The sequence below is a fragment of the Peromyscus eremicus genome, chromosome 9, assembly GCF_949786415.1.
Source record: "Peromyscus eremicus chromosome 9, PerEre_H2_v1, whole genome shotgun sequence".
In the NCBI taxonomy this organism is placed as follows: Eukaryota; Metazoa; Chordata; class Mammalia; order Rodentia; family Cricetidae; genus Peromyscus; species Peromyscus eremicus.
In genome coordinates, this window is record NC_081425.1 from 104177433 (window position 1) to 104190669 (window position 13237).

The 13237-nt window shown below is 42.9% G+C and overlaps 1 protein-coding gene across 1 annotated transcript in view; it reads right to left on the bottom strand.

Moving 5' to 3' along the window:
- Positions 1-9677, bottom strand: part of Top2b (DNA topoisomerase II beta) — a 63756-nt gene extending 54079 nt beyond the window's left edge. The window contains exon 1 of the mRNA XM_059274179.1: positions 9547-9677. Within this exon, the coding sequence (XP_059130162.1) occupies positions 9547-9594 (48 nt within the window). The 5' untranslated portion in view covers positions 9595-9677. The remainder of the gene's footprint in view (positions 1-9546) is intronic.
- Positions 9678-13237: the final 3560 nt, after the last annotated feature.

Sequence of the window (13237 nt, forward strand, 5' to 3'; positions counted from 1 at the left end):
AAAGAATTTCTGCAAATTTTGCTGTGTCCTGGAAATCTGAATGAGGCTGAATTTAATATACTAATAATTTAGCAGAGGAAATTTAAAGAAAGCAGAAAAAGTAGGGATGTGGCATGGTTGCTGCTAGCTACTATTAGCCAAGCTGGCAGAGTAAGAGAAAAAAAAAAAAAGTGATTTGGCCAGAAAAAGAGCATTGGCAGACTAAGAGGCCACGACAGTTAAAAAGAGATTAGAACTGTTCCAATGAAGCTAAGCAATTTACACACTAGGACAACAACAAAGGGACTGAAAAAGCATTCAGGAATTGTTGGCAAAACTCCACCCACCACAGGCTCCAGAACATAAAACTATAAACTCATTTAAAAGATTTCCCTTTAAAAAACAAAAAGTCAAGTGTGCTCTGGCCATTCACGGCCATCTAGGAAGTGTTTCTCAGACTCAGCTATCCAGGGTCTCAGAGGCCACTGCAGTTGTGGTACAAAAGGGCAGGCTATATCTAAAACTACCACAAGAGCTTAGCATTATCAGAATGATTCTGTTTTTGCAGATATTCAGAATGCAGGAATTACAGAATCACACAATATTCCACCAAGAATTTGAGGAAAGCCTATGGAACCGAGCAGTATCTAACAGGGTTGGATTCCCTGCAGGAGGTAACCCATAGAGGACTATCAAAACTATGACAATAGTGCTTCACTTGCAATAGAGACCCCCAAAAAACCATAGGAACTAAGTAGACCCATGTGGGCTTCAAATGGCTAGGACATAAGGGTGGGTCTGTTCAAGCCCACTGATGCTCACATCATGCAACTATTCCCGTGGTACTGCTTGTGAGGCTACAGGACTCAGCGTTTGTCCTGCTGAGTTGTGTTCTTTTTTTTTTTTGGTTTGATCTTCCCTTAAGACTCTTTTGCTCTTCATTTTTGGAACAGTACTATCAACTGTGTACTATCATATATTGATATTGGTAACATTTTTATCTTATAAGGGGTCAAAAAGAGATTGGTTTGTGTCTAAGTAGAGACTCAACTAGGCTTTGGAAAAATGTTAGAAGACGGATTGAGTACACTTTGCATTGTGAGATGGCCATGAATCTAAAAAAAAAAAAAAAAACAAAAAAAAACAAGGGTTTTGCCATGGTTTGAATTTGAAATGCCTCCCACAGTCTCAAGTTTGAATGCTTGGTAGTGTTACTTTGGAAGGCAGTGGGACCTTTATGTGATGAGGCCTAGCTAGAGAAAACTGGTCACTACGGTTGTGTCTTTGAAAGGACCTGGGCCCACCTCCTACCTCACTCTGCTTCCTGATCTACCATGATTCGAACAGTCCCGACTACATGCTTCTATCACTGCACTTTCTCCACAAAGACACTGAGATCCTGGAATTATGAGCCAAAATAATCTGTTCTCCCTATTTCCATCAGATATTTCAGCACAGCAGCAAAGTAACAAATATACTTTAGCTAGACTGAGTTGTTTCAAAAAAGATGTGACTGAAATTGAAACAAAAGAGAGACATCACAACTTATGTCACAGAATGGTTTTCTAAGAGACAGCTAAAATTATATGCCAACAATTAGATAACCTAGAAGAAATTGATAAATTTGGGAAAAAATCTTAACATGCTTAATCATACAGAAAGAAAAAAAATCTAAACATGTCTACAAGGGGGAGAGATAACTAAGCATTTAAGAAAATGTATTGCAGAAAACATGGCCTACCAAATCAACTAAGCAGGGCTCACATGGGCTCACAGAGACTGAAGCGGCAAGCACAGGGCCTGCATATATGTTATGGTTGTTAGATTGGTGTTTTTGTGTGACTCCTAACAGTGGGAATGGGGGATATCTCTGACTCCTTTGCCTGCTTTGAGACTCTTTTGCTCCTATTGGGTTGCCTTGTCCAGCCTCGATATGAGGGCTTTTGCCTTGTCTTACTGTTTGGTTGCCACTTCTTGGAGGCCTGCTCTTTTCTGAAGAGGAAACGAAGTGGGGGGGGGGGTGTTTTTGGGGGGAGAAGGAAGGTGGGGGAGAGCTGGGAGAAGTGGAGGGAAGAGAAACTGTGGTCAAAATGTATTGTATGAGAGAAGAATGTATTTTAAATAAATAAATAAGAGAAAGAAAAAAAAAGAATATGTGCTGCCCTTTAGAAGGAGCCAAGTTGAGATTCCACGTCAGGTGGTTCATAACCACTTGGAACTCCAGCTCGTGGCACCTGTACACAACCACCTGTAACTCTAGTGTCAGGAGGTCTGACGTTTAGTCAGACCTTCATTAATCTCCCAGGCACTGCACCCACATGTGTACATAAAGGCACATTCACATGAAAAACAAATAACCATAATGTTTGTTGAGCAAATTTACAAAAGAATGAGAGTCCATTTTGTCAAAAAAAGTTATATAAATATATACACGCATAGCAAAGAATATGAACATTACATATATACATATATACACACATATACCCAAAAGAATGCCAATAAAGGGGCTGAAGAGATGGCTCAGTGGTTAAGAGCACTGACTGCTCTTTCAGAGGACCTGGGTTCAAGTCCCAGCCCCCACATGGCAGCTCACAACTGTCTGTAACTCCAAGATCTGACATCCTCACACAGTCATACATGCAGCAAAACACCAATGCAAATAAAATTAAAAAAATAAATAAATTATATTTTAAAAAAAGAATGCCGATAAAACTTATCTACAGAATGTATAAATGTGGGTCATTTTATTTTTACTTTTGATACATTTTCTAATTCTCTATAATGAATTTACAGAGGGCTGTTAAAAGCTTATTAATTCATGCATGTGAAAATATAATTAAACTAGATTAAAACTGAATGTTTGTCTAGAGGTACTATTTATACCTAGCTACTACTTCTGCAGACCAAACTTTCTCATTACTATCTGGATAAAAGTAAGTAAAACCAAAATACATAAATAACACTGGTAGCCTTGGCAAAGTAGAAAGCAGAAATTAACATTTCAGTCAACTTGTCTTTTATGTTCCCATTCTCAGCAAATGTTTGAGCACTGTCCACTGGCTCTCGAGCCTCAACAAAAGAGGTTCCCACAAAACATTTAGAAGTTTTTCTAACAGAATTCTGCAAGAAAGGCCTCATTCAGTTCCTGGAGATTAGCAGAAACTTAATTCTAGAGATTACTGGTCTGGCCACTGAAAATCAAAATCTGGAGGCTTGGGGAAAGAAAATAGCCCCTCACAATTACTGGGATGGTCCTATGCCCAGAAAAAGATGTAACCCACCTGGCTGAGCAGAGAACAGCTAAAGAAGAGATAAGGCCTTCTCTGTGGCTATCAACACCACCTCTATCTCTAGAAGATGCCCCCAGCAGCTTATCCAGTTTTAACACTGTTGCTGAAGCCATGAAGAACATAGGAAATTAGCTTCAACAAACACACATTGCAAATGCTTATCTACACATTTCCTTCAGAAACACCCTCCCAAACCCAAGGATAAACCAAACTTTCACTAAGATAAAAGGCATGAAGACACTTATCACAGGGTTAGAGATGTGTGTGTAGTGTACACTTATCTTCTGTGTGCCAGCATGATGGAAGGTATCTGGGGCATTCCAACACTTATGTAAAAGCTCTATCAAGTAGATGCTGCCATTATGATTCCCTAGTGCATGTGGGATAACTGAGATCTGAAGAAAACTAGCATTTAAAGAAGCCAAATTATGAAAGTATGTGATCTGAGTTCACAGTCCACACTTTTCCATTATGCTATTATACTAGCTAGGTACATACACACCTGAAAATGAGTTAAAGTCCTTACATTTTTATGTCAAAGTAAAAAGGTGAGCAGACAGAAAGAGACAGGCATGTCTCGTAGTATCTGTCATATTAGGGTATACAACAAGTTGTTTTGGGCCAGGCAGTGGTGGCGCAGTGGGACTTTAATCCCAGCACTTAGGAGGCAAAGGCTGGTGGATGTCTGTGAGTTAGAGGCCACCCTGGTCTACAGAGCAAGTTCTAGGACAGCCAGAGCTGTTACAAAGGAAAATCTTGTCTCAAAAAAACCAAAAAATAATGTTTTAGAGAGGGGCTATGCTATGGTGAAAAATGATGGTTAAGAACTATCCTGGTTCCAGGCCACAACTGTCTTTGCCACGTGCCTATCAGCTTCTGACCTATTCTCAATTCCTGTTTCTCTCTTGACAAATGTGAATAACAGCTTCTCTTTAAAATGGGGGGCCAATTTGTAGTAAAGTTTTAAAAAGAAACTTGGTAGAATACAACTCTCGGCATCTAAGTATTTAACAGACTTGAAACTACAGGTACCAATCTTACTTCTACTCAGATTACAAAAAGTACTTCTAAATACTGTGATGTTACCTTTACTGGAGAATTGAGTGAGGAACATTGCTATCTACAAGTGTTGCACTAGTACTAGAGTCAGGAAGGTAGTATATGAATACCCATTTCATCAACAATAACTGAGGGTGGATAGGCATCCAGACCTTTGCTAAACATTACAAAGGATAGAAACAAGGAAAACACATGTTCGCTAAATTCAGAAGTTTATGTTATTGTTAAGACAAAACTATCATACATGAACATCCCCTAAAAAGACTTATGTTTTACGATAAAGTAACAAAAGTTCAATGTTTTAAAAGTATAAATTAAAAATATAAGTAAAAAGAGCATAAACTGAAAAATTTTTAGTGAGACTCCAAACTAGTCTTAAAGAGCAGTGAAAATTTAGACTACTAGCCTGAGGATGGCAGTGGTGCATGCCTTTAATCCCAGCACTTGGAGGCAGAGGTAGGCGGATCTCCGTGAGTTCGAGGCCAGCCAGGTCTACAGAGATAGTTCTAAGATGGCCAAGGCTACCAAAGAAACCCTGTCTTGGAAAGAAAAAAAAAAAATGAGACTAGTAGTGAGAAGAAAACAAGTGTTCCCGATGAGATGAAATGTAAATGTATAAAGGAAACAGTAAGAGATGATCTAAGTATGGGATTATGGGAAACTAACCTCAATGGAGAAGACACACAGATTGTGAACACAGACTTGCACTAATGACCCACTAAAGTTCTTACAACAAACTTTTAACCTGTTTAAGTATAATGATGCTTCTTTAGTAATACCCATAATATGGGCCAGCAAGACGGCCCAGTGGTTAAAAGTTTGATCACAAGACCCACGTGGTAGAAGGAAAGAACCAACTCCTAAAGGCTGTCCTCTGGCTTCTACATATGCACTGTGGTATGTGCACCCACATATATGCACATAATCAATCAATAAATGTAGTAATTTTTTTTTTAAAGAAATAGCCACAGACAGAAAACCACAACTGATCAAAATGCAGAGTTGTGGAACTCAATCCCCACTGACTCATCTGCAACACAACTCCTGAACCTAAGGCTCAGAGACCACTGAAGGAGAGGAGGCAGAAAGATTGTTAAGAGCCAGAGAAACAGGAAGCTTGCTGTGATATTGTGTCCCCTAGGACTCTCAGAAGCTATCTCCATGAAGTCTCACCAACAAGGCTGTCTAAACATGAACAGAACAAGGCTGACATGTGTAAACATGTTAACTAACATGGAAGAGGACAAACTCTGGATGCCTCAACCGCAGACAAAACTACAAACAACAAAAGAATGCTGAGATGGTAGAAATGATCTTCCCAAGGGAAGACCACACCAACTAACTGGTTAATCAATTCCAAATAGTCCTGAAAACATATACATATAAGTAACATTATATGGATTGAGCAGGTTGTATTTATATATTTAAGAATACATACACACATAAACCCATATATATGTAACAAAGAAAAAAAGGCTATGAATTTGAAATAGAGCAAGGGGTGGTACATGGGAAAGTTTGGGGGGAGGAAAGGGAAAAGAAAAATGATGTAATTATAAATCTCAAAAAATTTAAATTTTTAAAAATATGCACAGTAAAAATGTATGTGATATTGTTAGACTGCTTAGGTCATCATCTTACACTGCATCGTAAGATAGGAATACCTCAGTCTCTGATGTTCAGCTGTAGTCCTAAGTTTTAGTTTATTTACCTATTTATCAAGATCATATATTAACAAAGGCATTATAATAAAGTGTCTTATAAGAATGGGGCTTTCTGGATCATGCAGGGGCAAGCTGGAGGTTCCAACTGAACAGATATATTTTATATTTTTTAAGGAAACTATAATGTTGTGATTATTTTTTTTAAAAAAAACAAACAACTTTCACAGATAAACATTATAATACAGCCAGGCGGTGGTGGCGCACGCCTTTAATCCCAGCACTCGGGAAGCAGAGCCAGGCGGATCTCTGTGAGTTCGAGGCCAGCCTAGACTACCAAGTGAGTTCCAGGAAAGGCGCAAAGCTACACAGAGAAACACTGTCTCGAAAAACCAAAAAAAAAAAAAATTATATTTACAGATAAATTATTATGATTCTAAGATTTGTTATTTCAAAGTAATGAGGAGAAAGGTGGGTGACGCTGAGTTGAATTTTACTGAAGCCTGATGATAGATGCATAGTATACTATTATATACAGAATATACTATTCTGGCTACCACATTTGTATATACTTTGTCACTTTATCTATTACAGCATTTTTGCTTTATTTTGTTTTTAATTAAAATGAAATTACATTGTTTCTTCCCTTTCTTTCCTCTCCTCCAATCCCTTCCATGTTCTTCCACTATATTATTTAACCTACCAAGCTAGGGGATTCATTGAAAAGATATGACAGTCATAAATTTATATTCCAGTATTTTCACAAACATTTGCTATAACCTGATAAAAAAGATTAGCAGAATGAAAGACTATTATGCTGTACTAATCAAGTTTTACAAGCTAAAAATTCAAGAAACTTGACTGATTGCTTTAAATTAAAAAATAATTTTTAAAAAAACCTTCATGATCTGTGTCAATTTCAATTTTAGATAGTTACAACACATTTCTTTTAAATTATTAAAATTTCAGCTAACTGTAAACCAATATCAAATCAAATGAATTATTGTAAGTAGAAATTAGTGAGTGTTAAAAACCACTCTGTTGTGTTGCTTCTGACCCTGAAAGGTAATGTTTCATCACAAGACAGTTAATTTCAACACACACTAACCTAAGGCAGTACAGCAACTCCTTGCTCGGCATAATATAGCTGGATTAACTCCATTTTTGTATCATCCACAAACATAATACCAGCTTCACTGATATGAACACATGCCACTGTAATAAGTCTCCAAACTCCCCTAATGAAAATTTAATTTTTCACCTAGCTAAAATATTTCATGTAAAATCAACAGTAAACTAGTATTCCAGAGTGTGACTTTCTTAGACTTTGCCAGTAACAAACATTAATTCAGCACTGTGTTATATTCAAACTCTGAATTCTTTCTTAATGCACTGCTTAACAAACTAGGGATAGAAAGATTAAGTTCCCTGAAAAAGTCTCACCTACAATATGTATTGCAGACAGGGTCTCAACCTGTATCAAAGCCCATATCAACTCACTGTATTCTCCCCCAATGAAGAAAAGCAGCCAGGCCCTGTGTGAAGATGTGTGATCTCAGCACGCATGAAGCTCAGAAAGGAGGATCATAAGTTCAAAGCCCATCTAGGTAGGTGAGTAGGCATACACACTCTCCTGTCTCCTTCTCTCTTATACACACACACAAGAAACTAAAGAAGCCTATAAGGTTCACATTACTAACATAAAGCAAGCACCAGACCTAAAAGAAGAGAATTTCTAATGTGGTTGTCATTTCAATAAACTATTCCAACAAGATATACTTTATAAGACCAAATTTTTATTTTGCTGCAATTCCCATAATCTATTTTATAGTAAATTTAATCAATAAGTCCATTTTAATTTCAAATAGACTTTTCTAATTTTGAATGAAACTATACAAGATTTTCTCTATTTCTTATGAAAATTTAAGTTTTTCAATTGAGCATAAAAGGAAAAGTGTCCCATTAAATTATGTATAAAGTTAATAACAGCAAATTAAAATATTGCTACCATAAGCAATAAAAACAATCCAACTGTGGCACAAAATATTTGCTATGGTGACAGAATTTGAGAGAGAGCTCAGCAGTTAAGAGCACTAGCTGCTCTTCCAGAGGACCTGGGTTCCAGAGGTCCTGAGTAGTTTACAGCCATCTGTAGCTGCAGTCCCAGGATACTGATGCCCTCTTCTGGCCTCCCTAGACACCAGGCATGCAAGTGGCACACAAACATACAAGCGGGCAAAACACTCATACACATAAAATTATAAACAAAACTGTTTGCCACTGAGGAACCAAGTCACAGACAAGTCCACTCAGATCTCAGTGCTTCCACAGTTATGAGCGACACTAACACATGATCACACTCCATCTTCAGATGTCTAGTTTTAGTAACAGAGGTAAGGGGCAGCGATTTCAGTCATTCTTTCCATGGACAAATGTCCACTAACTTACTATCTAACTTTTCTTCTCCATTCATACTCTCACACTGCATTGTCTAGTAATGCACATATTTCCAGAGATTTGAAGACTCTGGCAAGTTACTTTGCAAAGTACCCTGGTACAGTAATGCAAATGATTAGTGTTTTCCTGCTGTCCATAAGAACAGCCTTTTTACAAGCAACGTTCATCAACAGGCACGACTGCTACTCAAGACTCATCTAAACCTCACCCAAACAAAGAAAACAAGGGAAAAAATGCCAACCAATACGAAAGTTCCTTGATGTATTCAAAAGGCGGGCAATTGGGATCTTGAGGAAGGGGTGTGTTAAAAGTCCCTAAAATCTGTCAATTTTCTGTCCTGGCTCCCCCGCTCATTTGGCTAAGTCCAGTGTTTTGTTTCGGAAATGACCCTGGTCTGAACTCAGCGCTGAGTAAGTGAAATGCTGGAGTTATCGATCTGTCGTGGGAACCCTGCTCCAAATGCTCCTGCTGCTGCACTTGCTATTTCCATTTCCCACCGGGAACTGAGCTCCGCAAATCCTCCAAGTTCAGGCTTAAGCACCCCTTCACCTCCTGGGACAGCCCTCGGCCCCCACACGTTGTGCTCGCGAAGCTGACGTCAGTAGGATCTTCTTTTAGTAATCCCACCGGCAGAAGGACCGGCTGCTGCGGTGTAACCTGCTGTCAAAGTCATCCCAAATACCCTCTCCGCGGAAGGAGCCCTTCCTGGGGAGGTGCGAACCGCAGTGGCCATTCAAGTTCAAGTTCCTCTGGGACAGGCCTCCGGAAGCGGTAGCTAGCATCGGGCACACACAGAGGACCCAGGCTCTGCACTATTTTCTGGCGCTGTGCTCAGGGAGGGCTGGCAAGAAGGCACGCGTCACCGCGGGCCCCCCCCCGTCTTGGTGTGCAGCCTCAAGTTTCAGGCGAGCATTCTCCCGCAGCCTGAGCCTCCTCGGTGGGGGCGAGCAGCAGAGAGAAAAGGCAGGCAGGGTTAGGCCCTGCCCGCGACCCGACAGGGCGCCCGCCGCGCTCTTCGCCCACGCCCGCCCGCCCGCCCGCCCGCCTCTCCCGCCTCTCCCGCGGCCCACGAACAATGCGCCTGCCCGCGCCGCACTCACCACCCAGGTCAGCGCCCCATCAGCACCCGCGAGGCCGGACTTGGCCATGGCAGCGCCTCCCGCGCAGGCCAGGGGCTGCTCGCGCTCCGGGGCCGCCCGGCCTGCCGCTCGCACTGACCGCTGCGCGCCGCGCTCCTAGCCGCGCCCCATCGCGGGCCCGAGCCGCCGAGGAGGCCGCGCCGCCCGCCGCCCTCAAACTCGAGCGCGGCGCCCGGGCCTAGAGCGCGGCCGAGGGTGAGGAAGGGCTGGCGGTGCGGCGCGGCCTCCCGAGGCCCACGCGGGTGATGGGGACCGAGGAGCAGGCGGCGGCGAGGGTCTGCAGGGGCCGGCGCGGGCCGGCGCGGAGGCGCGAGCCCGACCCCCGGCGCGACTGAGGCGCTGCTTCTCCTCACGCCGCCGAGGCCCCCGGAGCACTCGCCGCGGTCGCCGCCGCCTCGAAGGCCGCCGCCGCCTCGAAGGCCGTCCGAGCGGCGCCTGACCCGGTCCTCAGGAGCACCGGCCGAGAGGGACAATAAACAGAGCCGCCGTAGTCGCCTCCCTCTAGTCCGGCATAACAGCGCACACACAGGCGCGCTCCGGGAGGGGGAGGGCGCGGCGGCCACCCGGCTGTCAGTCAGCCATGGATCCTCCAATCGTGGCCTGGTTACCGCAACCCGCCGACCAATCCAAAAATTCCAGACCCCCAGAGGGGGCGGGACCCGAGGGGAAAACGTCATTGCGGGTAGCAACTGAGAGGCAGACTTGGGGGTTTTTGTTTGTGTGTGAGAGTGTGTGTGCGCGAGGAAGAGAAAGAGCGAATGGGGTTTCCATCTGAAGGGAGAGCGGGCGGCTGTCAAGGGTCATTCCCGGGCGGCCACAGGAGCCGGGAGTCCCGGGCCGGGGGCTGGGGAGACCTCCGGGCCGTGTCCCGCAGACCTGCCGGGAAGCCGCGGAGGGTGGGGGCAGGGAGGCAGGAAGCCTTGGGCGTCCCCGGGGACTGGGCCCGGGAGTGAGCGAGCAAGCTGCAGAGGGCACTGGGCGCCGGCGCCAGCTGCCGGCCGGGACCCTGGGCGCCAGGTTGCTGCTGTGCAGAGCATCACCCACCAGGCTGCCTCCCTGCCCTTCATCTGCCCGTCCCCAAACCCGGCAGTCAGTCCTCAGTGCCAGCATTTAGAGAACTTGAGAGATAAGGGTGCCCAGAGAACGATCCAGGGAAGAAACGTGAGCAGGTCAGGGTTCCCTTTCTGGCTACTGACCTTCCCGGTGAACAATGCAGACAGGTCCCTGTCACTTTCCACCTGTCAAGAACTGCACACCACCACCACCACCACCTCTAAAAGGGCACGCATATCTTTTAGAACTTCCAGAGGCGTTTTCAGATACACCCTAAGGAATAGGTTTATTGGTGTGGAAGCTTTCTAAGAACAAAATTAGCAACGCCAAAGCCTTTGGCAGATGGAAGAGCGCTTGACTTCACCCAGCCTGTAGATGGAACTGCGTTCAACAAGTTCTCCTTGGGCATACTCCTCCCACGCCGTGCCAGGCGCGGCAATGGGTTTAAACAGCCTCAGACGTCAGTCTTCCAAGAGTGACTAGCAAGAGGACACCGAGGAACTTCGTCTAGATGGAGCTTATGACTTTGTGTGACGGTGTTTCTGTGAGTCTCTCTGGCAGCCAAGTGTTACCCTTGAGGGAAAACAAAAATGTCCGGGCTCACACCTCTCAACCACATTCTGAATCCAAAGGGGAACATGGGAATAACTTAAATGTAGTTCTTAACTGGCTCTCTGGAGACTGGAACTTCAGCTTATTTGGGGACTGTGGGTCAGAACACTAAAGCCTTTCTTTACCTTGAATTTGGTGTTCTAGACTGCCAGGGTCTAAGCTGAACTCTGAACCTGACAACGAAGCACCATGGCTGTGTTAATGAATTTTCCCAAGTCCAGCTTTAGGCTTTAACTGTGGATTTTTACTCCTAAGTACCCAAATAGTTGATCTTTGAAAACAGATGATTTTAAAGGTTGAGTATTTAAAAGATAAATTTATGTATGCTTTACATAGAAGCCAAGCTACATATATATAGTCTCTTTCTGAGAGAAAGTCTCTGTGTAGCTTAGGCTGACTTGAACTTCTGATCCTTTTGTCCCAGCCTCTCAAGTGCTGGGATTACATGTATTACCACCTTACCCCCAACTGTTGGCTCTTTTTTGAAACATCACTTTCAAAACTCTTAAGTGTCAGATTTTGAACTCAAAATCCAAATATTCATTAGTAAAATTCACGTCCATCTTCCGATTTCCCTGACCCGAGACACTGTTAGACCCGTTAGCTTTCTAAGCATGAACAAACTTTTCTAACGCTAAGGACACTAACCTGGAGGTCGGAGAGATGGCTCAGAGCACTTGTTCCTCCTCCGGAGACCCTGCATCAGTGCCCAGTGCCCACGTGATAGCTCAAGACACTAACTCCAGTCCAAAGCAACCAATGCCCTCTCTGGCCTTCTTGGGCACCAGGCACCCAAGTGGTGCACAGATATACATGCATGTAAAACAGTCATAGACATAAAATTAAAAAAATTAAAACACTGACCTAAAAGAATTGTTATTTAATACGCAATGTTAAATGAAGAAATGAACATTAAGCACAGATTTGTAAGGAATGGTTAAACCCAACAACTGAAAGACTGTGTCTAACAGACATATTTTTATAATAAAACTGGTTGCTCACAGCTTGACCACCAAGTTCCCTTCAGGAATAATGTCAAGTAATGTATGGATAGGAGTATGGAAGGTTCCAAGCCAGTAACAGCCTGGATGATGATGAAGATGAAGATGATGATGATCAGTGCTTTGCACATGCTAAATACACCTACCCCTTTTTTTGTTTGTTTGTTTCATTATTTTTACTTTTTACTTTGAGAACAATCTCCCTAAGTTGTCCAAGCTTAGGGAGACTTGAACTGTCCATCCTCCTACCTCAGATTCCCACATTAAGCAGGGTTCCAGGCCCCATGCTACCAAGCCTGGCTAGGTTTGTCCTTTTGTTTTCTAACTGCTATGTAATCCTTGTATACACATTATATTTAAAGATAACTTAAATTCAGTAGCAACCCATGTGTCATAATGAAAAACTTTGGACATCAAAATCATGTCCATACTTGTAAAATAAAGACCTTTAGCTAATGACCTTTCTCAGTAGCAACCACAGAAGCTCAACTTGAGGTGTTGCTTTGGGTTTATGTGGCTTTTGTTTTGAGACTGTCTTACCATGTAAGCTGGCCTTACACTTAGGATCCTCCTGCCTCAGTCTCCAGAGTACTGGACTTACAGGCATGCTCGGCTATACCCAGCCAATTAAGTACCTGCTGTGTTAAGTACTCAAGACATGGAAAGTTAAACAATGAAAATAGTTCCCACATTGAGTTCATATAATTTTATTATATATATATTTTGAACTGTGCTATATAATTTTGACCCAAGGTTTTTAGGTCCAAAGGCAATTTTATACTTGCTTATTTGCTACTCAATAGCTGGTCTACCCCTATAAAGCCACATCTATCTCTGAGCTTTATACGCAGTAGTTAATTTAATCAATAAGTAAAATAAATATAGAAAATAGCTTTTGAAAACTATAGTGCCCTACAGGGCAGAGTTCTACTGAAACCGTGTATAACTCCAGTACTGAGACCTGATGTTTCAGTCAGCAAGCGTTT